The sequence below is a fragment of the Oncorhynchus masou genome, chromosome 24 (assembly GCF_036934945.1).
Source record: "Oncorhynchus masou masou isolate Uvic2021 chromosome 24, UVic_Omas_1.1, whole genome shotgun sequence".
In the NCBI taxonomy this organism is placed as follows: Eukaryota; Metazoa; Chordata; class Actinopteri; order Salmoniformes; family Salmonidae; genus Oncorhynchus; species Oncorhynchus masou.
In genome coordinates this window covers 57,971,962-57,994,816 of record NC_088235.1, presented here as the reverse complement: position 1 = coordinate 57,994,816, position 22,855 = coordinate 57,971,962, and the positions used below count along the sequence as shown (strand labels likewise).

Genomic DNA, 22,855 nt, shown 5'->3' with positions numbered 1-22,855 from the left:
CTGTTCCACTGGATGTCATAAGGTGAATTCACCAATTTGTAAGTCGCTCTGGATAAGAGCGTCTGCCAAATGACTTAAATGTAATGTAAATGTAAAGATCAACTGTAATGTCAATACCATTCTAAAGCACCATTTATCCCTTTTCCAACAAAATCAATTACATGACCGAAACACTGCCCGTTTCTGCATAATTCAAGCAGCCAATGAGCCCCGTCGGGTCTTTTTAAAAATGGCGGGTGGGGAAGCAAAACTAATGCGTGATAGTTAGGACAGATGTCGTGTGGGAAAAAAATAAAAATAAATTTAAAAAAAAAATAAATAATAAAAAAAAACGCTTTTTTCACTCGATCTGTACAACTTATCACCTTATTCCCTCTAAAATGTAAATAAAACTATAAAGAGTTTATATAATGTGTCATTACATACCTATTTTAAGGTTTGGGTCAAATTTGAATCAAGTTTAGGGCGGTGCTAAAGTGATCTTAGAAGTAAACAGCGGCTTTGAGAATGAATCGCATGCAATGATGACTAGGTATCCCCCCCTTACCCGTCACTGTCCATTTCTTGTTTTTAAAATATGAGAGAAGTGCTACACCTGGTGGAGAGAGATAGTTAAGACATAAATAGTAGCTTTATGCGTGCTGGACGTTACGACATGACACGTCAAGATGTAACGGAGGGTCAGTTTTCAACTTTTCTCCAATACTATAGGGCCATTACCATGTCGATCAACACTTGAATAGAAACCTAGTTCACACCCCCGATTTTGACATCAACACAGTCCCATTAGTTTTCTTTGTAGCCTCGTTTGAATGTCGCAGTTACGCACATTTGTTAGTTAGCTACCAATGTAGCCTGGGGCCAGATCTGTTTGTGCTATCATGAACTCCTTGTCACATGAGAACTGGAGATTCCCACAGTGACGCTTTCTAGAGATACCTAGCTAACAGACAACAATAGCAAGTCAGCTAACGTTTGCTAGGTAGAGCTATTTTGACAGCTAGCGGAACATGACTTTCTGTCCCTCAATCACAACTAGCTAGCTAAGCTAAAAGCAAGCCGGTCAGCTGCTGCTTAGTGCAGACGACTCTTATAGTCCACACTAAAGACTGTATTTTGCTAAACATTAGGACAGAATAACCAATATATTTTTAAATATGGTGTATGTTTATTATTATGCTACTATTTATGCTATCGTCGAGGACAAGGCAATCTACCTCATCGCAAAATTGAGTGGGGTGCTAATGATTCACAGAGCATGTACAAAGCCTTGAAGTTTGGTGCAGAATAGGAAGATAGAAATGTAATACATAAAATAACCAGCCCATATATATATATATGTATATATATGTATATATATGTATATATATGTATATATATATATATAATAATAGGCCTACTGGAACATTATTTTAAGGCCTTGTTCAAGGTCCATCTGACCTCTCCCCATTCAGATCCGAGTTTAAAGTGGAACTTGACACCAATGACAGGATCTCACGGTTGCATAAGACAGTGCTTTCGGTAAGTATTCAGACCCCTTATTCTAAAATTGATTAAATGTTTTTTTTCTTGTCAACCTACACACAATACCAAAGCGAAAAACAGGATTTTAGATTTTTTTGCAAATGTATTAAAATATCACATTTACATATGTTTTCAGACCCTTTACTCAGTACTTTGTTAAAGCACCTTTGGCAGCGATAACAGCCCCGAGTCTTCTTGGGTATGACGCTACAAGCTTGGCACACCTGTATTTAGTGAGTTTATCCCATTCCTCTCTGCCGATCCTCTCAAGCTCTGTCAGGTTGGATGGGGAGCGTTGCTGCACAGCTATTTTCAGGTCTCTCCAGAGATGTTCGATCGGGTTCAAGTTCAGGCTCTGGCTGGGAAACTCAAGGACATTCAGAGCCTTGTCCAGAAGCCATTCCTGCGTTGTCTTGGTTGTGTGCTTAGGATCGTTGTCCTGTTAGAAGGTGAACCTACGCTCCAGTCTGAGTCCCTGAGCAGGTTTTCGTCAAGGATCTCTCTGTACTTTGCTCCGTTCATCTTTCCCTCGATCCTGACTAGTCTGCCTTTTACTGAAGAGTGGCTTTGGTCTGACCACTCTACCCCAAAGGCCTGATTGGTGGAGTGCTGCAGAGATGGTTGTCCTTCTGGAAAGTTCTCCCATCTCCAGAGGAACTCTGGAGCTCTGTCAGAGTGACCATTGGGCTCTTGGCCACCTCCCTGACCAAGATCCTGCTCCCAGATTGCTCAGTTTGGCCGAGTGACCAACGCTAGGAAGTGTCTTGATGGTTCCAAACTTCTTCTATTTAAGAATGATGGAGGCCACTGTTCTTGGGAACCTGCTGCAGAAATGTTTTGGTACCCTTCCCAGAGCTGTGCCTTGACACAATGCTGTATCGGACCTCTAGCTTTTTGCTCTGACATGCACTGGCAACAGTGAGACCTTATATAGACAGGTGTGCCTTTCCAAATCATGTCCAATCAATTGAATTTACCACAGGTGGACTCCAATCAAATTATAGAAGCATCTCAAGGATGATCAATGGAAACAAGATGCACCGGAGCTCAATTTCAAGTCTCATAGCAAAGGGTCTGAATACCAATGTAAATAAGATATATTTTTATACATTTGCAAAAAAATACATTAAAAAAACCTGTTTGCACTTTGTCATTATGGGGTATTGTGTGTAGATTGCTGAGGATTTGTATTTCTTTCATCCATTTTAGAATAAGGCTGTGACGTAACAAAATGTGGAAACGTCAAGGGGTCTGAATACTCTCCGAAGGCACTGTATATGTATTCATACTTTGTCCTAAATAGAGACTTGGGAGATGGATGGGAGGGGGACTGCTACAAAAGTTGGGTCACAAAAAAATGTAAGAGAACAGTGTACATTCAACTCAAAGTGTAGCAAAAACATGAGCTTTTGGCATCAGTAGCATGACAGGTCCTTGTAGTCTTTCAGACCTCTGAAATCAGTCTTGGAGATAAACTATAACCTAATCCTAACCAGAAGGTGTCGGGGCCCTGGATTCAGCAATTCACTGTTAACTGTCTAAGTGGTAGAGAGTATAAGTGGCAGAGAGTAGAAGACTTGATTCTGTTAGGCATTAGTAGCAGAATGAAGGCCGTGGTTCCCTGAGGGTCAGGGTTAATATCAGGATCACATCCATCCCACTTCCTTCCCCCTGCTCACGTGTGAGCAGCCAGCACCAGTCCAAAGTGGAGAATCAAAAGACCATCCTGGGAATAATTAAACACACATAAAACTCATAAATGGAAGCTAACGATATCAGGACAATTTCCAAACCAGAGTGTAACTACAAATTCATAGGACCTTAAGAGTGGACTCACCTGTAGAGCGTCATCTCCCATGGAGCGCTGGACCTCTCGTAGCGACTGGTAACGGTCCAGGAGGTGGTCTCCACACACAACATCCACCTGCACCACAACGTGACATCATACCACTGCGACAGACTGCATGAAATCAATTGAGAGAGTGACATACTGAATTACAACATACATGGAGTCACCTGACGGAGGGAATACCTGTGAACGAAAACTGGTAGGTGCAGTTTGAGATTTGAAAATGAAAACTGTAATAAATGGTACGGATCCATTTCAATAAGATACAGAAATAGTATTCCTGATTAGAAATTAAATCCCAAGTTCAATAATAATTAAAAATTAAAGACGTCACCTCATGTCGCCTTTTATTTTTGGCTGGGCAGGCCAATCCATTTTGGCAGTTATTTGGCAGTTTTTTATGCAAGTGCCTAGGTGATAATTACAATTGCCCACAGGGTGGTGCAATGTACTATTCAAAACAGTCAACCAACAATTAATTAAATTATATATACACACAAATTAGGGTTGGGCGGTATCCATATTTTCATACAGTCATACTGAACAGATCCAGTACAAGCTTCATATCGACAGATCCTACAAAGAGCGAGAAACCATAACCCAGCGGGGTCCCTCCCTGCCCCTCGCCCTTTCTCATTTGTCCCCCCCTACTCATACAAAGTCCAGTTGTCACCACGTCAGACTGGTTGAAAAATAATTGGAAACTAAATTCAAAAATGACAAGGGACCCCAATATCACAGTCTTCCTCCAGCCAAAAGACGAGTACTAAATGAACTCCAGGAGAATACGGACATTGTCATAAAACCCACAGAAAAATGTGTGGCAAGAGTTATGGGCATGAGTTCTGAAAAACACCTGAACCTGTCTTGTTCCTATAGACCCTTGCCTCTAGAAAATCTGAAATTGATAGCTTGTTACAGCGTGTCTGACCATAACTGGATCACGAGTTCCAAAGAGTCACCTATCCAGTCACCCCAGGTATCTATCCCCTTCCGAAAGTGCATAAGAACTCTAGTCAGTACATCTGCATTCCCCATGCTGAAGGCCTACAAATCGATTTCCAAATTCCTAAAGTCACGTGAGGAAAGATTGGAGAGTCCCACTAATGACTTTGTTGGAGGTCTTGAAATTGGTACTTGCAAATAACTATTTCAGGTATGACAAATTCTACCTTCAAACCAAATGCACAGCAGTAGCCACGATTTACGCAAACCTTGTCGTTGGAGGCAGTTGATATTCAAAATAAAGACAACGCTTTTCTACCCCATATTAAGTTTTGGAAACGCTACATTGAGGACAATTATATTTTGGGGTTCATCTAAACAAAATCCTGATGACTTTGTCCGTTATCTGAACACAACGACTTTCCTTCTGTTCACATCACACTTCCTCATGATTAGTGGATTGTAACTCACCAACGCCAACACTTGGTCTGGAATGTAATTACTCTAATGTAATGATCTCTAACACAGAGTAGATCCTCCATATGACTTTAATAAATAGTGCATTGTGGGTAGTTTAGACTTCAGAAGATATCCAGAAATAAGTCAAATATGCAATAACAAACACATAACTGTTTGTACTTGTGTAACCAGATCGTGACAACTACTAAGTTACTAACTCTGACCACAGTGTTACATTGCTGAGTAAAAACTCATGCTTCCTACCCTTTAAAAACAGTTCTGTAGCAATGAGGTTTGCGCAGACTATAGGCCCAATCCAATATTCAGTGAAAATGTCTATGCTTGAATTGCCCTGCCAATGTTCTTCTAAAACCATTTTAATATTTTATTTCAAAACTTGGTATATGATCACACCAGTAATATATCATATGACAAAGCAGCAAAATCAGATTTAGAAAACACTTACAAATTACAAATAAAAACTGAAATAACATAATACATAAGTATTACGACCCTTTAAACAAAGTATTGAGTAAGGCACATTTGTCAGTGATTACAGACTAGAGTATTCTTGGGTATGAAGCTACAAACTTAGCACACCTGTATTTGGAGTTTCTCCCATTCTTCTCTGCAGATGCTCAAGCTCTGTCAGGTTGGATGGGGAGCATCTTTCCAGAGATGTTCGATCAGGTTTGAGCTCTGATTGGCCACTTAAGGACATTCAGAGACTTGTCTCGAAGCAATTCCTGCATTGTCCTGTTGGAAGGTGAACCTTTGCTCCAGTCGGAGGTCCTGAGCAGGTTTTCATCCAAGGATCTCTGTACTTTGCACCGTTCATCTTTCCCTTCAATCGTCACTAGTCTCCCAGTACCTGCTGCTGAAAAAAAACAGCACCACAGCATGATGCTGCCACCATTCTTCCCTGTAGGGATGATACCAGGCTTCCATCTGATGTGACACTCGGCATTCAGGCCAAAGAGTTCAATCTTGGTTTCATCAGAACAGAGAATATGGTTTCTCATTGTCTGAGAATCCTTTAGGTGCCTTTTGGTAAACTCCAAGCAGGTTATCATGTGCCTTTTACTGAAGAGTGTCTTCCGTCTGGCCAGTACCATAAAGGCCTGATTGGTGGAGTGCTGCAGAGATGGTTCTCCCATCTCCACAGAGAAATCATTGGGTTCTTGGTCACCTCCCTGGACAATGCCCTTATCCCCCTATTGCTCATTTTGGCCAGGCGGACAGCTTTAGGTAGGGTCTTGGTGGTTCCAAACTTCTTCCATTTAAGAATGGAGGCCACTGTGTCCGTGGGGACCTTAAATGCTGCAGAATTTCTTCTGTACCCTTCCCCAGATCTGTTCCTCGACACAAAGCGGTCTCTGAGCTCTACGGACAATTCCGTCGACCTCATGGCTTGGTTTTTACTTTGACATGTCAACTGTGGGACCGAATATAGACTGGTGTGTGCCATTCCAAATCAATTCACCACAGGTGGACTCCAATCAAGTTGTAGAAACATCAAGGATGAGCAAGGGAAACTGGTAGCACTTGAGTCTCATAGCAAAAGAATGTGATAACTAAAAACCTGTTTTCGCTTTGTCATTGTGTGTAGATTGATTAAATTATTTTCCTGATCAATTTTAGAGTAAAGCTGTAACGAAACAAAATGTGGAAAAAGGGAATGTGTCTGAATACTTTCCAAAGTCACTGTAAATGTTCATAATTTGCTTACTTTATTTTACTGGACTGATGGCGCCTGCATCTGATGGTCAGTCTCAGCGGATGGAGAGCATTAGAGGGTCACACTCGGATTGTCTCTCAGCTATCCACCCTTGGCTAAGACTAACCAAAAAGCTGATGGAGAAACTCGAGTCACACCGTATAATTTTTGCCTCATGCACAGATTCATGTTGTTACTCCCATTACCGGAGAAAGTGAAATATTCCGTGAGATTAAAATTTTTTTTTTTTTTTTAAAGCCACTAATTATAAAAATGGAAGCAATACACGTTGGTAGTTATTCATTGAATCTGCAGTGCTGATTGCAGCGCATTTCATGGCATATAATACAAATAAAATGTTGACAGTGCTGAACAAGAACTCACTGTTGTATTCATTGACATTCTCTAATGTTTAGACATTTTGAAATCACAGTATTAACAAGTAAGTTGCAGACAGCCATCTCAGCAAATCGGTAGGCATATAGGAGCACTTGATTTGACTATATGGCTGCACTGCCATTTGTATGCTCATATATATGTTTTCCCTACATTAAAGCAATCTTTCTATCCAGATGTCTACTTTTCATACCCCCAAAGCATCCATTTTCTTTGTACTAGGAAGTAACTATTACAGCAGAATCTCAAATGTCCTACTTCCACCTAAATGCTATTTGTCAAGTTTATTCTGCTGATCTGTGTATGTGTATACAGTGACTTCAGAAAGTATTCATACCCCTTGACCTATTCCACATTGTGTTGCGTTACAGCCTGAATTCAAAATGGATTAAATAGATAACTTTGTCATTATGGGGTATTGTGTGTAGTAAAAAATTAAAACGTGTTTAGAAATGTAGATCCTTTTAGAAAGAAACACCTGTGTAAGGGTCAATGGTTGACAGTGCATGTAAAAGCAGAAACTATACCATGAAGTCCAAGGAACTGTCAGTAGATCTCCGAGAGAGCATTGGGATGAGACATACTGTACCAGTCAAAAGTTGACACCTACTCAGTCCAGGGTTTCTCTTAATTTTTTACTATTTTCTACATTGTGGAATAATAGTGAAGATGTCAAAACTATGATGGGCTGAATAATTATGTAAATGTGATATCCGTTTTCTAAAAAAAAAAAGAAAAGTTTTTGCTTTGTAGTGGAGTATTGTGTGTAGATTTGGGGGGGGGGGGGACACACACGATGTAATCCATTTCAGAATAAGGTTGTAACGCAACAAAGTATGAAAAACGTCAAGGGGTCTGAATACTTTCCGAATGCACTGTAAATGGCAGAGCACCCGGCTAATAAATCTAGATAGGTGCACCTATTACCCCACGCTACTGCCCACTCCGGTGAGTACCAAGAAATAAATCCCTGTTACTGCTAAACACCCTACATACAGGTAGGGCTGTGCTGTTGCGCTCTGCAGTTTTACATAAGACACAAACACTCTTCCCCTCTGTCCTTGTGTGAGCATTAGGCTCTGCATCTACCTCTCACCTGGTTACTTAGGCCTCTAAAGTATTTTACAGGGGATGAAATTGAGATGGGTTCAACATAACGATTTCTTAAAGCAGAGAGCTCTCACATAACGAGCAGATATGTACATCTTTATGCATTTCCCCTTGCCAGGTATCCCTCTGAAAAATAGTTCATAACCGCACCAGACATCCTGGTAAAGTAAATGTGTAACCCCTCCCACTGACCTGGCAGGCGGGGCTCAGCTCCATCTTCCTCCTGATGAAGAGCGCCACATGGTGGACAGTGGCATCCCCCGATACTCGCACATACCGCCTCTCCAAAGGCTGGCCAGGGACACGGGTGTTAGAGCATGCAATCCCTTATTCATTTTACCAATATAACTCAAATTCACAATGTCAACATTGCTTTATGCATGACCATTACTATATAGTGGCTGGACAGCAGCATTATGCTGTTATTTAATTTTAACGGTCTCATACAAGTCATTATGAGAAAAGAGCGTGACAGCAGTAATTACCTTATAGCCGTCTATGCCTTCTTCCGCTCTGGAAACAAACAACTTTACATAGAATTTTCTTAATCCTTGCAACCAATCTTGTACAGTTAACCATCAGTCTTGTAACTTGAAATGTTCTCCCTAGTCCAGGGTTTCCCAAACTCTGTCATGGGGACCCCAAGGGGTGCACATTTAGTTATTTGCCATAGCACTACACAGCTGATTAAAATAATCAACTATTCATCAAGCTTTGACCATTTTAATCTGCTGTGTAGTGCTATGGCAAAAACCAAAAAGGTGTACCCCTGGCAGTCCCCAGGACCGAGTTAGGGAAATGCTGCCCTAGTCCATATGCACTCAAAGGAAGCACAGTAGCACTCCAGCACCATCTACTGGTGTAGCCAAGAATGACCAGAGACAAACAAACTCTAATTTAAAAATTTCTCAGGGAATACCCTTCCATCCCTCAAATAGAAAATGCTAGGGAGAGACTCACCCCAAAAACTCCAGCTGCAGTGACACGTCCAGTTCAGGAGGGATGGCGAAGACAGACTGGGGCAGCAATGCCCTCCTCTGCTTCTGGTTCTTCAGCACAGGGACCGCAGGGGACGCCATCACTGTGGTCACAGGGAAAGACGAGCGTTTACAGAAGCATTAGGGGAATGTTCCACACACAGCACTGAGACAGACAGGGACATGGCTAAAATCAGTCTTCAAATACCCAAACTATTTCATATCAACAAAGCTGCACCAAATCTCTACCAAAAAAGCACAATTAGCAGCAACGACAATGACATTGGTCTTATATACCTGGTTTAGGCACCTCCAGTCCTCTCTGTTTGTAAAAATCAATCATCCTTGCTCTCTCCACTGCAAAGACAATAAAGAGTAAAGACAATACTAATTTTAACAGCAAAACAAAAGATTGCCAAGAGGCGTTTGGGGAAAATCTGAGAAATGGAAGGCTTGTGGATACTTGCTTTCTTCCAGATGTGGCAGCATCTTGTAAACAATATCTTGCAACTGTCTGTCAGGTCTGTGGAGATGCAAAAACACCCACCATACAGTAATTATCTACATATCAGTGTATAAGTGAGTATTAACCTATAACTCATTGTATTAATTGATAACAGGTCAATGTGAGAGGTATAGTAATCAACTTCAAAGCTGATGTTGTTTCAGTGAACATCTCAGTTTATCGTGGCAACGTTTTCATTCAAATGAGTTGGCACAACAGTAAATATTTACATTTGCATCCCTTTGGCCTGTGCTGAAAGCAGAGTTGTGCAATAGACGACGAGTGTGCTTGAACATGAATAACAGTGGTGTCTACAGAGAGACATCAGTATCCATGCGTCACACCAGGACTTTGTGTTCCAGGTAACTCCCCAGCAGAGAGAGGGTAACCATAGAAACAGACACTCATGGGATGTCCTCTTTAAATAACATGATGCCAAGTAGAAAAACATGAACCGATGTCTTCAAATGTAAAACAAGACAAGAGTCTGTGTGCTCGTAGACTTCATGCAGGCATGCTTACTTTATGTTGTACAATGGTTGTGTCTGATGGACTACAATGCTGCAATTGGGACACCTGTTGCTGTAGAAGAAGTGTTTCACTATGCAGCTTTTACAAACTGGGGAAGAGAGAACAGATTACAAAGGAAGTATGACTGATGGAATGAGACTGAAGGGATAGCAGTCACATTTCAGGATTGTTCATCTCAAATCATTGTAACTCACAAGTGTGCAGACACTCTGTGATGGTGGTGGAATCAATTAGGATTCCGCAGCAGAGAGTACAGTGGATGTAAGGGTAAAATTGATTAAGAGGGAGTTCAGGCTGTGAAAATGAAACAAAACATTCACAATGTCATTCCACATTATAGAACTGGAGTGCATCACAGTTACAAGAGAGTACCAACCAGTGTAGCAGATATCATATAACAGTACATTCATTATTCTCGTCACTCCAGCAAAATTAGAAAAACACTAGATATTGTCCAAGTCTGCAATACTGTACCTCATCCCCTGAATCCGAGTCAACATTATTAGATGTCCCATTGTGGTCTTTCGAACCATCGTTGTCGACACTGTTCTGGTGGCTAATATCGGTTGGTGTCGCCTCTTCTGACTGCTGACCGACACTTAAACAACCGGGTCCTTCGAGTTCCGTGGTGCTGTCCTCCATAGTACTGCAAATTGGGTTGATTTCCGCGCCAATAAATTCTTCAATTCATAATTTGATATTCACCTGACCCTAGCATTATTAGCAAACGTGTTGGTTAGCTCAATAAATACAAAGAACACACGACAACAGTTCAACCTCTACTTTAACGGACTAACATTACCAATAAACCCCATGTGATTTAACCACTAACTATTGCTTAAATGTTATCGCTAACCCCAAATATATATATATATATATATTAAAAAAAAAAACTAACAGTTGCTAGCTAACGTTACTGTTGACGCTCAAGTTTCAGCAACTTCCTGGCACTATGGCAATGAAACGAGCCAATTAAATCATAACAGAGCAGAGTCCACTAGAAATAGAATTTCAAGACTGGACGACAGTTGCTTTGCCTTATCTTGCTTCTCTAGGAAGAATATGGATTCATATGATATTAATGAAGAATTGAAAATATTTAAGCTGTCATAAAAATACATTTAAAAATGACTTGGAGTTCAGTATCTCCCAAATATGGATATTATTGATAGTTATAGGTTCTGCCTAATTATAGAAATCTGGATCGGATACCTCCAGATGTGGCCATTAAAATCTCTAACTATTAATTTGACAATGTAAGATACAAGGAACAGTCAAACATGAGGAATCCGGAATCGGAGCACAGAACAGAGCTCTGAAAGTCCTTGTGGTTTAATATGCCATCACATTTGGCTCTTTGGAAGTTGTGGGAACGTGTGAAACCAAAAACACATTGGTTGTGGGAACTAAGCCATGTGTTTCCTGACCGGTAAAACTGAATGTTTTTGAAAGGTTCTGAGAAACAAAAAGTGAACATTTCACCTTTTCTGGGAAAGTTTATTTTTAGGTTACATGAAGGTTCCTCATCTGCCATTGACTGGAACGAACTACAAAAATCTCCGAAACTGGAAACACTTATCTCCCTCACTAGCTTGATCCACCAACTGTCAGAGTAGCTCACAGATCACTGCACCTGTACATACCCCATCTATAAATAGCCCAAACAACTACCACTTCCCCTCCTGTATTTATTTAGCTCCTTTGCACCCAAGTATTTCTACTTTGCACACGCATCTGTCAAATCTACCATTCCAGTGTTTTAATTGCTATATTGTATTTACTTCGCCACCATGGCCTATTTATTGGCTTTACCTCCCTTATCTCACCTCATTTTTTCACATTGTATATATACTTATTTTTCTACTGTATGTTTGTTTTACTCCATGTGTAAATCTGTGTTGTTATGTGTCAAACTGCTTTGCTTTATCTTGGCCAGGTCGCAGTTGTAAATGAGAACTTGTTCCTAACTTGCCTACCTGGTTTATCGAAAAGTTTATCGAGTCACATATGTGCAAATACAGTACCAGTCAATTTTGGACACACCTACTCATTCTACATTGTAGAATAATAGTGAAGACATCAAAACTATGAAATAACACATATGGAATCATGTAGTAACCAAAAGTGTTATATTTGAGATTCTTCAAAGTAGCCACCCTTGGCCATGATGACAGCTTTGCACACGCTTGGCATTCTCTCAACCAGCTTCATGAAGTAGTCACCTGGTTGCATTTCAATTAACAGGTGTGCCTTGTTAAAAGTTAATTTGTGGAATTTCTATCCTTCTTAATATGTTTGAGCCAATCAGTTGTGTTGAAACAAGGTAGAGATGGTATACAGAAGATAGGGCTATTTGGTAAAAGATCAAGTCCATATTATGGCAAGAACAGCTTAAATAAGCAAAGAGAAATGAGAGCAAATCATTACTTTAAGACATTAAGGTCAGTCAATTCGGAACATTTCAAGAACGTTTCTTCAAGTGCAGTCGCAAAAACCCATCAAGCGCTATAATGAAACTAGCTCTCACGAGGACCAGAAAGGAAGACCCAGAGTCACCTCTGCTGCAAAGGTTAAGTTCATTAGAGTAGTTACCAGCCTCAGAAATTGCAGCCCAAGTAAATGCTTCACAGAGTTCAAGTAACAGACATCTCAACATCAACTGTTCAGAGGAGACTGTGAAGCAGGCCTTCGTGGTTGATTTGCTGCAAAGAAACCCCTACTAAAAGGACACCAATAAGGAAGAGACTTGCTTGGGCCAGGAAATATGTGCTTTGGACATTAGACTGGTGGAAATCTGTTATTTGTCCAAATTAGATTTTTAGTTCCAACCGCTGTGTCTTTGAGACGCAGAGTAGGTGAACAGAGGATCTTCACATGTGTGGTTCCCACTGTGAAGCATGGAGGTGGTGTGATGGAATTCAAGGCAACCTTAACCAGGCTTGATGACGCGCCGCTGCAGAATGCTGTGGTAGCCATGCTGGTTTGAGCTTGGTGGAACTATCATTTGTTTTTCAACAGGACAATGACCCAACACACCTCCAGGCTGTGTAAGGCAGGGGTGGGCAACTCCAGTCTGAGGGCCTGATTGGTGTCACACTTTCTCCATCCCTGGCAAACACAGCTGACTAATCAAATTGCATTCTGAACTGAAGATCATGAGTCGGTAATTAATGGAATTAGGTGTGTTAGCTGGGGAACAACTGGCACCAATCAGGCCCTCGAGGACTGGAATTGCCCATCCCTGGTGTAAGGGCTATTTGACCAAGGAGAGTGATGGAGTGCTGAATCTGATGACCTGGCCTCCACAATCACTCAACCTCAACCCAATTGAGATGGTTTGGGATGAGTTGGACCGCAGAGTGAAGGAAAAGCAGCCAACAAGTGCTCAGCATGTGGGAACTCCAAGACTGTTGGAAAAGCATTCCAAGGTGAAGCTGGTTGAGAGAATGCCAAGCATGTGCAAAGCAAAGAGTGGCTATTTTGAAATAAAATAATTTGTTTCACACTTGTTGGTTACTACATGATTCCATATGTGTTATTTCATCATTGATGTCTTCACTACTCTACAATGTAAAAAAATTAAAAACCCTGAAATGAGTATGTGTCCAAGCTTTTGACTGGTACTGTATGTGAACCAGGGGTTGGAACAGGTTCAGGGAAAAGAACAAACAGAAAATGGCATTTTTGCAGAACAGAATCAGAACGAAAGTGATCTATACTGTTCCGGAACAGAACCATTATTTTAAAATCATTGTTATGAATCCCTTTTGGCCCGACAGTCTAGGGGGGGGGATGGTAATGAGAACCGTAACATAACTCAGGCAAATTATAATAGTGACGAGGTAAAAGTGTGAACGAAATAACCAGAGGGGGGGGGGGGGGTGTCATTGTGCATGACAGAAGTAATTTTTCCAACAATTGTTTAGACAGATTTCACAATTCCAAGTGGGTTAGAAGTTTACATACAGTAAGTTGACTGCCTTTAAACAGCTTGGGAAATGTCATGGCTTTAGAAGCTTCTGATAGGCTAATTAGCATCATTGGAGGTGTACCTGTGGATGTATTTCAAGGCCTACCTTCAAACTAAGTGCCTCTTTGCTTGACATCATGGGAAAATGAAAAGAAATCAGCAAAGACCTCAGAAAAAACAATGTAGACCTCCACAAGTCTGGTTCATCCTTGGGAGCAATTTCCATATCCACAGTCCTATATCGACAGCCTGAAAGGCTGCTCAGCAAGGAAGAAGCCACTGCTCCAAAACCGCCATAAAGCCAGACTACGGTTTGCAACAGCACATGAGGACAGAGATCACTTTTTGGAGAAATGTCCTCTGGTCTGATGAAACAAAAATAGAACTGTTTGGCCATAGTGACCATCGTTTTGTTTGGAGGCAAAAGGGGAACGCTTGCAAACCGAAGAACACCATCCCAACCTTGAAGCACAGGGGTGGCAGCATCATGTTGTGGAGTGCTTTGCTGCAGGAGGGACTGGTGCACTTCAAAATAGATGGAATCATGAAGGAAAATTATGTGGATATATTGAAGCAACATCTCAAGACATCAGTCAGGCAGTTAAAGCTTGGTCGCAAATGGGTCTTCCAAATGGTCAATGGACAATGACCCCAAACATACTTCCAAAGTTGTGGCAAAATGGCTTAAGGACAACAAAGTCAAGGTATTGGAGTGGGCATCACAAAGCACTGACCTTAATCCCTTAGATAATCTGTGGGCAGAACTGAAAAAGTGTGAGCAAGGAGGCCTAAAAACCTGACTCAGTTACACCATCTCTGTCAGGAGGAATGGGCCAAAATTCACCCAACTTATTGTGGGAAGCTTGTGGAAGGCTAGCCAAAACATTTGACCCAAGTTAAACAATTTAAAGGCAACGCTACCAAATACCAATTGAGTGTTTGTAAAATTCTGACCCACTGGGAATGCAGTGAATGAAAATCATTATTATGCTGACATTTCATATTCTTAAAATAAAAGGGGTGATCCTAACAGACCTAAGACAAGGAATTTTTACTAGGATGAAATGTCAGGAATTGCGAAAAACTGAATTCAAATGCATTTGGCTAAGGTGTATGTAAACTTCAGACTTCAACTGTGTACATGTATATGAGATATGAGATATGTTAAAACATGCCTTTGTCATATTGGGTAGGAGTCTGTTTGAGAGTTAAGTGTACAGAAGGCGGCTAATATATACATTTATCAGAATATTTTGTATAAATAAGCATTATATTATAGGCCTGCAGTAGCTAAAGCTAAATCTTAACAATAGCCCCACCAAACCTTCAAACATTTCTAAACTTTATTAGGGTAATATCAAACGTCAGTCAATCCATTGCGTATAGTGAAAATATAAGCAGGCTATTAAATTGGAGGCAATCAGTTGTAACTTAATTTGGCCATTAATAAGTTTACAATAAAATGGATTATAATGTCATGTTCTGACCTTAGTTCCTTTGTTATCTCTTTGTTTTAGTATGGTCACGGTGTGAGTTGGGTGGGTTGTCTATGTTAGTTTGTCTATGATTTTCTATTTCTGTGTTTGGCCTGGTATGGTTCTCAATCAGAGGCAGCTGTCAATCGTTGTCCCTGATTGAGAACTATATTTAGGTAGCCTGTTTTCCATTGTGTTTTGTGGGTGGTTATTTTCAGACTGTGTGTCTGCACAAGACATAACTGTTTTGGTTGTTTGTTTGTTGTTCAGTTCTCATTAAATAAGATTAACACTTGCCACTCTGTGCTTTGGTCCTCACCTTCTTCCTACGACAGACGTTACATATAAATACTAAAAAAGCATTTAAGTGTAAAAAAAAAAAAAAAAAAAGATAAAATTGCATCATACCTGATTTGCCAGTCAATAACACCAGAGGAAAGAACCAAGGGGAGTGACAGATATAGGGAAGATAATTAAGGAGGTGATGGAGTCCAAGTGAGTGTCAGGTGCGCAAGATGATGGTGACAGGTGTGTGGGATAATTAGCAGCCTGATGACGTAGAGGCCGGAGAGGGAGTATACCGTAGGTGACAACAGTAGCCTGCATTTGGCAGAGTCAAAGTTCTTCTCATCTTAGTCCACTACAATATTAAAACGAGCCCACATTCCTCTTGTAGGCTTTTCACTGTAGGCATACGCCTAGTCTTTTTCCTCTAACTTTTGTTTTACTTGAATGAAAAAGGCCTCCATCTTGGTAATCAACAGTAGCCTAGGCCAAGGCTCCTCTCTAGTTCTCAGTCACACAGAGTGTAATAATGGTTTTGAAGCCGAACATTTGGAGTGTAGGCTGATATACAGCCTCTCCCTGACAATTTGGCAGGCTACAATTTCCTGAATAACTGGGTTGAGATTGAGTTTTTCATTTTCACAGGGACAGTGCACATTAATCAACGTTTCTGCCAGGAGTGTATGTGGCCACATTATTATTGGAAGACTTGGAAGAATGATGATCTGAAACAGACAGCCGATTCAGTATCAGAAGTACAAATACAGCCAGACTGTCCTGCTACTGTGCCTTTATAGACATTATAAACTGTCGAGAGTAGACCCACAACTGATCCAAATCAAATGAAATATTCAAATCAAAGGGCTTTTGCATCCTTATTCAAATGACATTTTCACTGCAGCCTAGAGTATAATGTTTTACTAATTAATTGCATGTGGTGTTGTAGGTTACTATAGTCTAGGTAGGATAATTGTATTGTCCTTAAACAAGATCAATAGAGTAGTTTTTTGAGCTGTGTGTTTGTTTCATATCTTCACTGTTCTTTCATGCACATTGATGCACCTGGCCTGTCCACTGCCTATCAGCTCTCTCAGTTCTTGTTGATTTATATTGAAAATTGCTTTTATTTGGGTTATACTATCTCAACATTTTTAGATACTATGTTGACATTTTAAGATACAATGTTAAAATGTTAAGATACTAACTAAAACATGTAAGATAGTATCTTGAAATTTCGAGTTAGTAACTGGAAATATCGAGATAGTGGAACATGCATATAGGATATGTTTCTTCATTTGTAGCATTATGTGGCAATTTCCATCTACCCATGTTGCAGAGATCAGCACAACAGGGCTGCATAGGCTTCGTTAGGATACCTGCAGCTGTGGTTGTTATCAGGAGGCTACAGTTGATCAGACTTAAGAACAGATTCATTGTGCATGAGTTGACAATTCATGAGGCAAATCAGTCTAAACAACAGTACTTTGTCTCTATTTTCAATGCTTTTGTGTCAATATTTTTTATCAAACCGAATCAAAATTGTTGGGGGATATGCCAGCTCGCCACATGTTTGCCAGCTGCCTTGCTGTGCTGATCTCTGCTAAGCTAAGAATGATGTGAATAATCAAGTCAATAAACGTTGGGCAGTTAGTTAGATAGCATATAGTTAATATACTGGCAAGTTCGATGTATTAGTAGCCAACGTTAGGTAGCTAGATAAAATACCGGTACATACAAGCAACTACTGTAATGATATGCTATGTATAGCTAACAAAATGTCAGCCAATATAACGTGTAATGTAACTTATTTGAAAGTCATTACTTCATTTCATTGCTCAACATTTTCTTAACATTTGTCATAATTAGGTAAACCAATGAATTTGTATCCGCTCTCTTCCGCCTTCGGCTGCATGTTTTCTGTAATTTTCTTAAAATCTGAAAATGTTGTGAAGCCACATTCATTTTCTGAAGAATTGCATTATGGGCCCTAAAAGCATGGAAATAGTGTCCACTGCTTCTATACTTCGTATTTTGGCAAATGTTGTATGACATCTGGGAACTTTTGGCCAACTAACTATATCCATACTATGACCAACAAGCATACAACATACTTAGTGAATCAAATCAAATAAAAATGTATTGGTCACAAACACGTGTTTAGCTGATGTTATTGCAGGTGTAGCGAAATGCTTATGTTTCTAGCTCCAACAGCCCAGTAATATCTAATTATTTCACAACATAGAGCCAACACATACAAATCGAATTGAGGAATGGAATTAAGAATATATACATTGTCATGACTTTGCCATGTTGAGTGAGGGTCATAAAATCCCCTTTCCCTCTCTACCCCCCACCGGTTTATGACCCCCATAAATGCCTTTCATCCTTTTTATATATATTTTTACATTTATTTCACCTTTATTTAATTAACCAGGTAGGTGTGTTGAGAACAAGTTCTCATTTACAACTGCAACCTGGCCAAGATAAAGCAAAGCAGTGCGACAAAAACAACACAGAGTTACACATGGGATAAACAAATGTACAGTCAATAACACAATAGAAAAATCTGTATACAGTGTGTGCAAAGGAGGTAAGGCAATAAATAGGCCAGTAGTAGCGAAATAATGACAATTTAGCAATTTACACTGGAGTGATAGATGTGCAGATGAGGATGTGCAAGTAGATATACTGGTTTGCAAAAGAGCAGAAAAATAAAAACAAATATGGGGATGAGGTAGGTAGTTGGTTGGGCTATTTACAGATGGGCTGTGTACAGCTGCAGCGATCGGTAAGCTGCTCTGACAGCTGACGCTAAAAGTTAGTCTCCAACTTCAGTGATTTTTGCAATTCGTTCCAGTCATTGGCAGCAGGGAACTGGAAGGAAAGGCAGCCAAAGGAGGGGGTGGCTTTGGGGATGACCAGTGAAATATACCTGCTGGAGTGCGTGCTATGGGTGGGTGTTGCTATGATGACCAATGAGCTGAGATAACGCAGAGCTTTACCTAGCAAAGACTTATAGATGACCTGGAGCCAGTGGGTTTGGAGACGAATATGTAGCGAGGACCAGTCAACGAGAGCATACAGGTCGCAGTGGTGGGTAGTATATGGGGCTTTGGTGACAAAACAAATGGCACTGTGATAGACTGCATCCAATTTGCTGAGTAGAGTGTTGGAAGCTATTTTGTAAATTACATCGCCGAAGTCAAGGATCAGTAGGATAGTCAGTTTTACGAGGGTATGTTTGGCAGCATGAGTGAAGGTGGTTTTGTTGTGAAATAGGAAGCCGATTGTAGACTTAATTTTGGATTGGAGATGCTTAATGTGAGTCTGGAAGGAGAGTTTACAATCTTACCAGACACCTAGGTATTTGTAGTATTCTAATATTCTAAGTCAGAACGTCCAGAGTAGTGATGCTAGTCGGGCGGTTGCGGACAGCAATCTCTTGAAGAGCATGCATTTAGTTTTACTATCATTTAAGAGCAGTTGGAGGCCACAGAAGGAGTGTTGTATGGCATTGAAGCTCGTTTGGAGGTTTGTTAACACATTGTCCAAAGAAGGGCCAGATGTTTACAGAATGGTGTAGTCTGCGTAGAGGTGGATCAAAGATTCACCCGCAGAAAGAGCGACATCATTGATATATACAGAGAAAATAGTCGGCCCGAGAATTGAACCCTCTGGCATCCCCATAGAGCCTGCCAGAGGGTCCGGACAACAGGCCCTCCGATTTGACACACTGAACTCTATCTGAGAAGTAGTTAGTGAACCAGGCGAGGCAGTCATTAGAGAAAACAAGGCTGTTGAGTCTGCCGATATATACGGTGATTGACAGTCGAAGGCCTTGGCCAGGTCGATGAAGACGGCTGCACAGTAATGTCTTTTATCGATGGCGGTTATATCGTTTAGGACCTTGAGTGTGGCTGAGGTGCACCCATGACCAGCTCTGAAACCAGATTGCATAGCGGAGAAGATACGGCAGGATTTGAAATGGTTGGTGATCTGTTTGTTCACTTGGCTTTTGAAGACTTTAGAAAGGCAGGGCAGGAAGGATATAGATCTGTAACAGTTTGGGTCTAGAGTGTCTCCCCGCTTTCCAATCTTTAGGATTTTATTTTTACCTTCATTTTACTAGGCAAATCAGTTAAGAACAAATTCTTATTTTCAATGATGGCCGAGGAACAGTGGGTTAACTGCCTGTTCAGGGGCAGAACGACAGATTTTGTACCTTGTCAGCTCGGGGATTTGAACTTGCAACCTTTCGGTTACTAGTCCAATGCTCTAACCACTAGGCTACACTGCTGCCCCGAGGTCAGACAATACGAAAGAGAGGTTGAACAGAATAGTAATAGGGGTTGCAACAATTGCGGCGGATAATTTTAGGAACAGAGGGTCCAGATTGTCTAGACCAGCTGATTTGTATGGATCCAGATTTTGCAGCTCTTTCAGAACATCAGCTGTCTGGATTTGTGTGAAGGCGAAGCGGGGGGCTTGGGCCAGTTGCTGCGGGGGGGGGGGGGGGGGGTGCAGAGCTGTTGGCCGGGGTTGGGGTAGCCAGGTGGAAAGCATGGCCAGCCGTTGAAATTCACGATTATTGTGGACTAATCAGTGGTGACAGTGTTTCCTAGTCTCATTGCAGTGGGCAGCTGGGATGAGGTACTCTTATTCTCTATGGACTTTACAGTGTCCCAAAACCTTTTGGAATTAGTACTGTCGGATGCAAATTTCTGTTTGAAAAAGCTAGTCTTTGCTTTCCTTACTGATTGTGTGTATTGGTTCCTGACTTCCCTGAAAAGTTGCATATTGCGGGGACTATTCGAAGCTAGTGCAGCACGCCACAGGGTATTTTTGTGCTGGTCAAGGGCAGTCAAGTCTGGAGTGAACCAAGGGCTATATCTGTTCTTAGTTCTACATTTTTTTGAAAGGGGCATGCTTATTTAAGATGGTGAGGAAAGCACTTTTAAAGAACAACCAGGCATCCTCTATTGACGGGATGAGGTCAATATCCTTCCAGGATACCCGGGCCAGGTCGATAAGAAAGGCCTGCTCACAGAAGTGTTTTAGGGAATGTTTGATATTGATGAGGAGTGGTCGTTTGAACGCAGACCCATAATGGACGCAGGCAATGAGGCAGGGATCTCTGAGATCCTAGTTGAAAACAGCAGAGGTGTATTTAGAGGGCAAGTTGGTCAGGATGATATCTATGAGGGTGCCCATGTTTACGGATTTGGTGTTGTACCTGGTAGGTTCCTTGATCATTTGTGCGAGATTGAGGGCAACTAGCTTAGATTATAGGATGGCATATGCCAATTTGGCATATGGCATATCCCAAAATTAAGCATATCCCAATTTAGGTCACCTAGCAGTATGAACTCTGATTATAGATGTGGGGCAATCAATTCACATATGGTGTCCAGGGCACAGTTGGGAGCTGAGGGGGGTCTATAACAAACAGAAACAGTGAGGGACTTATTTCTGGAGAGATGGATCTTTAAAAGTAGAAGCTTGAACTGTTTGGGCATAGACCTGGAAAGTATGACAGAACTCTACAGGCTATCTCAACAGTAGATTGCAATTCTGCCCCCTTTGGCAGTTCTGTCTTGACAGAAAATGCTGTAATTGGGAATGGAAATTTCGGAATTTTTGGTGGCCTTCCTAAGCTAGGATTCTGACACGACTAGGACATCAGGGTTGGCGGAGTGTGCTAAAGCAGTGAATAAAACAAACTTAGGGAGGAGGCTTCTGATGTTAACATGCATGAACCCAGGGCTTTTACGTTCGCAGAAGTCAACAAATGAGAGCGCCGGGGACACACAGGGCCTGGGTTAGCCTCTACATCACCAGAGGAACAGAGGAGGAGTAGGATGAGGGTACGGCTAAAGGCTATAAGAACTGGTCGTCAAGTGCTTAGGGAACAGAGAATAAAATGAGCAGATTTCTGGGCGTGGTAGGATAGATTCAGGGCATAGTGTACAGAAAGGGTGTGGTAGGGTGTGAGTACTGTGGGGGTAAACCTAGGCATTGAGTGACGATGAGAGAGGTTGCATCTCTGGAGCCGCCAGTTAAGCTAGGTGCGGTCTTCGCATGTGTGGGGGGTGGGACAAGGAGGCTATCTGAGGCATGTTGAGCAGGACTAGGGGCTCTGCAGTATAATAAAGCAATGAGAGCTGCCCTAAACAACAGTATGCAAGGCATATTGGCATTAGAGAAAGGCATAAAGCAATCACAGGTGTGATTGGGAGAGCTAAGACAACAACGGGTGAGACAACAATGGGTAAACAGCTAGGACAACAACAACGGGTAAATGGCGATGAATGGGCAGAGAGGGTCAGTTAGCTACACACATGGCCTGAGTTCGAGGCTGGGGCCGATAGATAAACAAAATTAAGTACCGTGTTAATGAACAGTCAGGCAGGCATCAGCTGTGTAGCCGATTTATCATAGGATCCAATGAGCAGCAATTGATGAAACAGGGAGCCGTTCGGTAGTCAATTACTACACTAGGCGAGATGGAGACACAGCATTCAGGAAGCTAGCGGGCCGGGGAGAGCAGGTGGATCATCACCAACATCCACGACGCAGAGGCCGATTGAGAGCACAGCGGCCGAATTACGTCAGCAGACCAGTCGTGATGGATCGGGTCCAGGCCAATTGGCAAGAGAGGTATTGTACTGTAGTTGGTGTACTTCATTTGCTAGCCGGGAGATGAGCCTAGCTCGAGGCTAGCTCGAGGCTATCTGGTGCTTGACTCTGGACAATGGCATTAGCCACAATAGCCACTTGGTAGCAACTAACTAGCTGCAAAGATCCGGTGTAATGGTCCAGAGCTTGCAGCAGGAATCACGTGATTTAGTGAGGAAAAAAGCAGTCCGATATGCTCAGTGCAGACTGGCAGATATTATCCGGGCTATCTGGGCTAAAACGGATGGAATCCGAGCCTAAGGTAAAGACTGCTAGCAGTGGCTAACAATGACTAAATAGCTGGTAGCTAATTGGCTGGCTAGCTGCTGATGGAGGTTCCAGTTATAAGGTCTAAAAAATAGCAAATCCGTACCACATTGGGTGAGGCGGGTTGCAGGAAGGTATATTTTATTTGGAAAAAAAGGGAAAAAAAGACC

The 22,855-nt window shown here is 41.5% G+C and overlaps 1 protein-coding gene across 1 annotated transcript; it reads right to left on the bottom strand.

Annotated features, from left to right (window-relative positions):
- Positions 1 to 1,357: 1,357 nt before the first annotated feature.
- On the bottom strand, positions 1,358 to 10,885 carry LOC135512377 (polycomb group RING finger protein 6-like). The gene is made up of 10 exons (XM_064934365.1): positions 10,488 to 10,885; positions 10,208 to 10,307; positions 10,005 to 10,101; positions 9,445 to 9,500; positions 9,275 to 9,334; positions 8,961 to 9,081; positions 8,486 to 8,513; positions 8,193 to 8,291; positions 3,362 to 3,448; positions 1,358 to 3,250 (listed from the first exon to the last, which is right to left on the bottom strand). The coding sequence occupies exons 1-10, from the start codon at positions 10,653 to 10,655 to the stop codon at positions 3,200 to 3,202; spliced, it is 867 nt and encodes a 288-aa protein (XP_064790437.1). The 5' UTR covers positions 10,656 to 10,885; the 3' UTR covers positions 1,358 to 3,199.
- Between the last annotated feature and the right edge of the window lie 11,970 nt (positions 10,886 to 22,855).

Bases quoted from the DNA above. Each gene is read 5' to 3' on its own strand.
- LOC135512377 (XM_064934365.1), bottom strand. From the start codon at position 10,655: ATGGAGGACAGCACCACGGAACTCGAAGGACCCGGTTGTTTAAGTGTC. The intron at 9,335-9,444 runs GCAAGTATCCAC...TTGTCTTTGCAG, and splicing joins GCTGCCACATCTGGAAGAAA to TGGAGAGAGCAAGGATGATT. The intron at 8,292-8,485 runs GTAATTACTGCT...GTCCCTGGCCAG, and splicing joins AAGGCATAGACGGCTATAAG to CCTTTGGAGAGGCGGTATGT.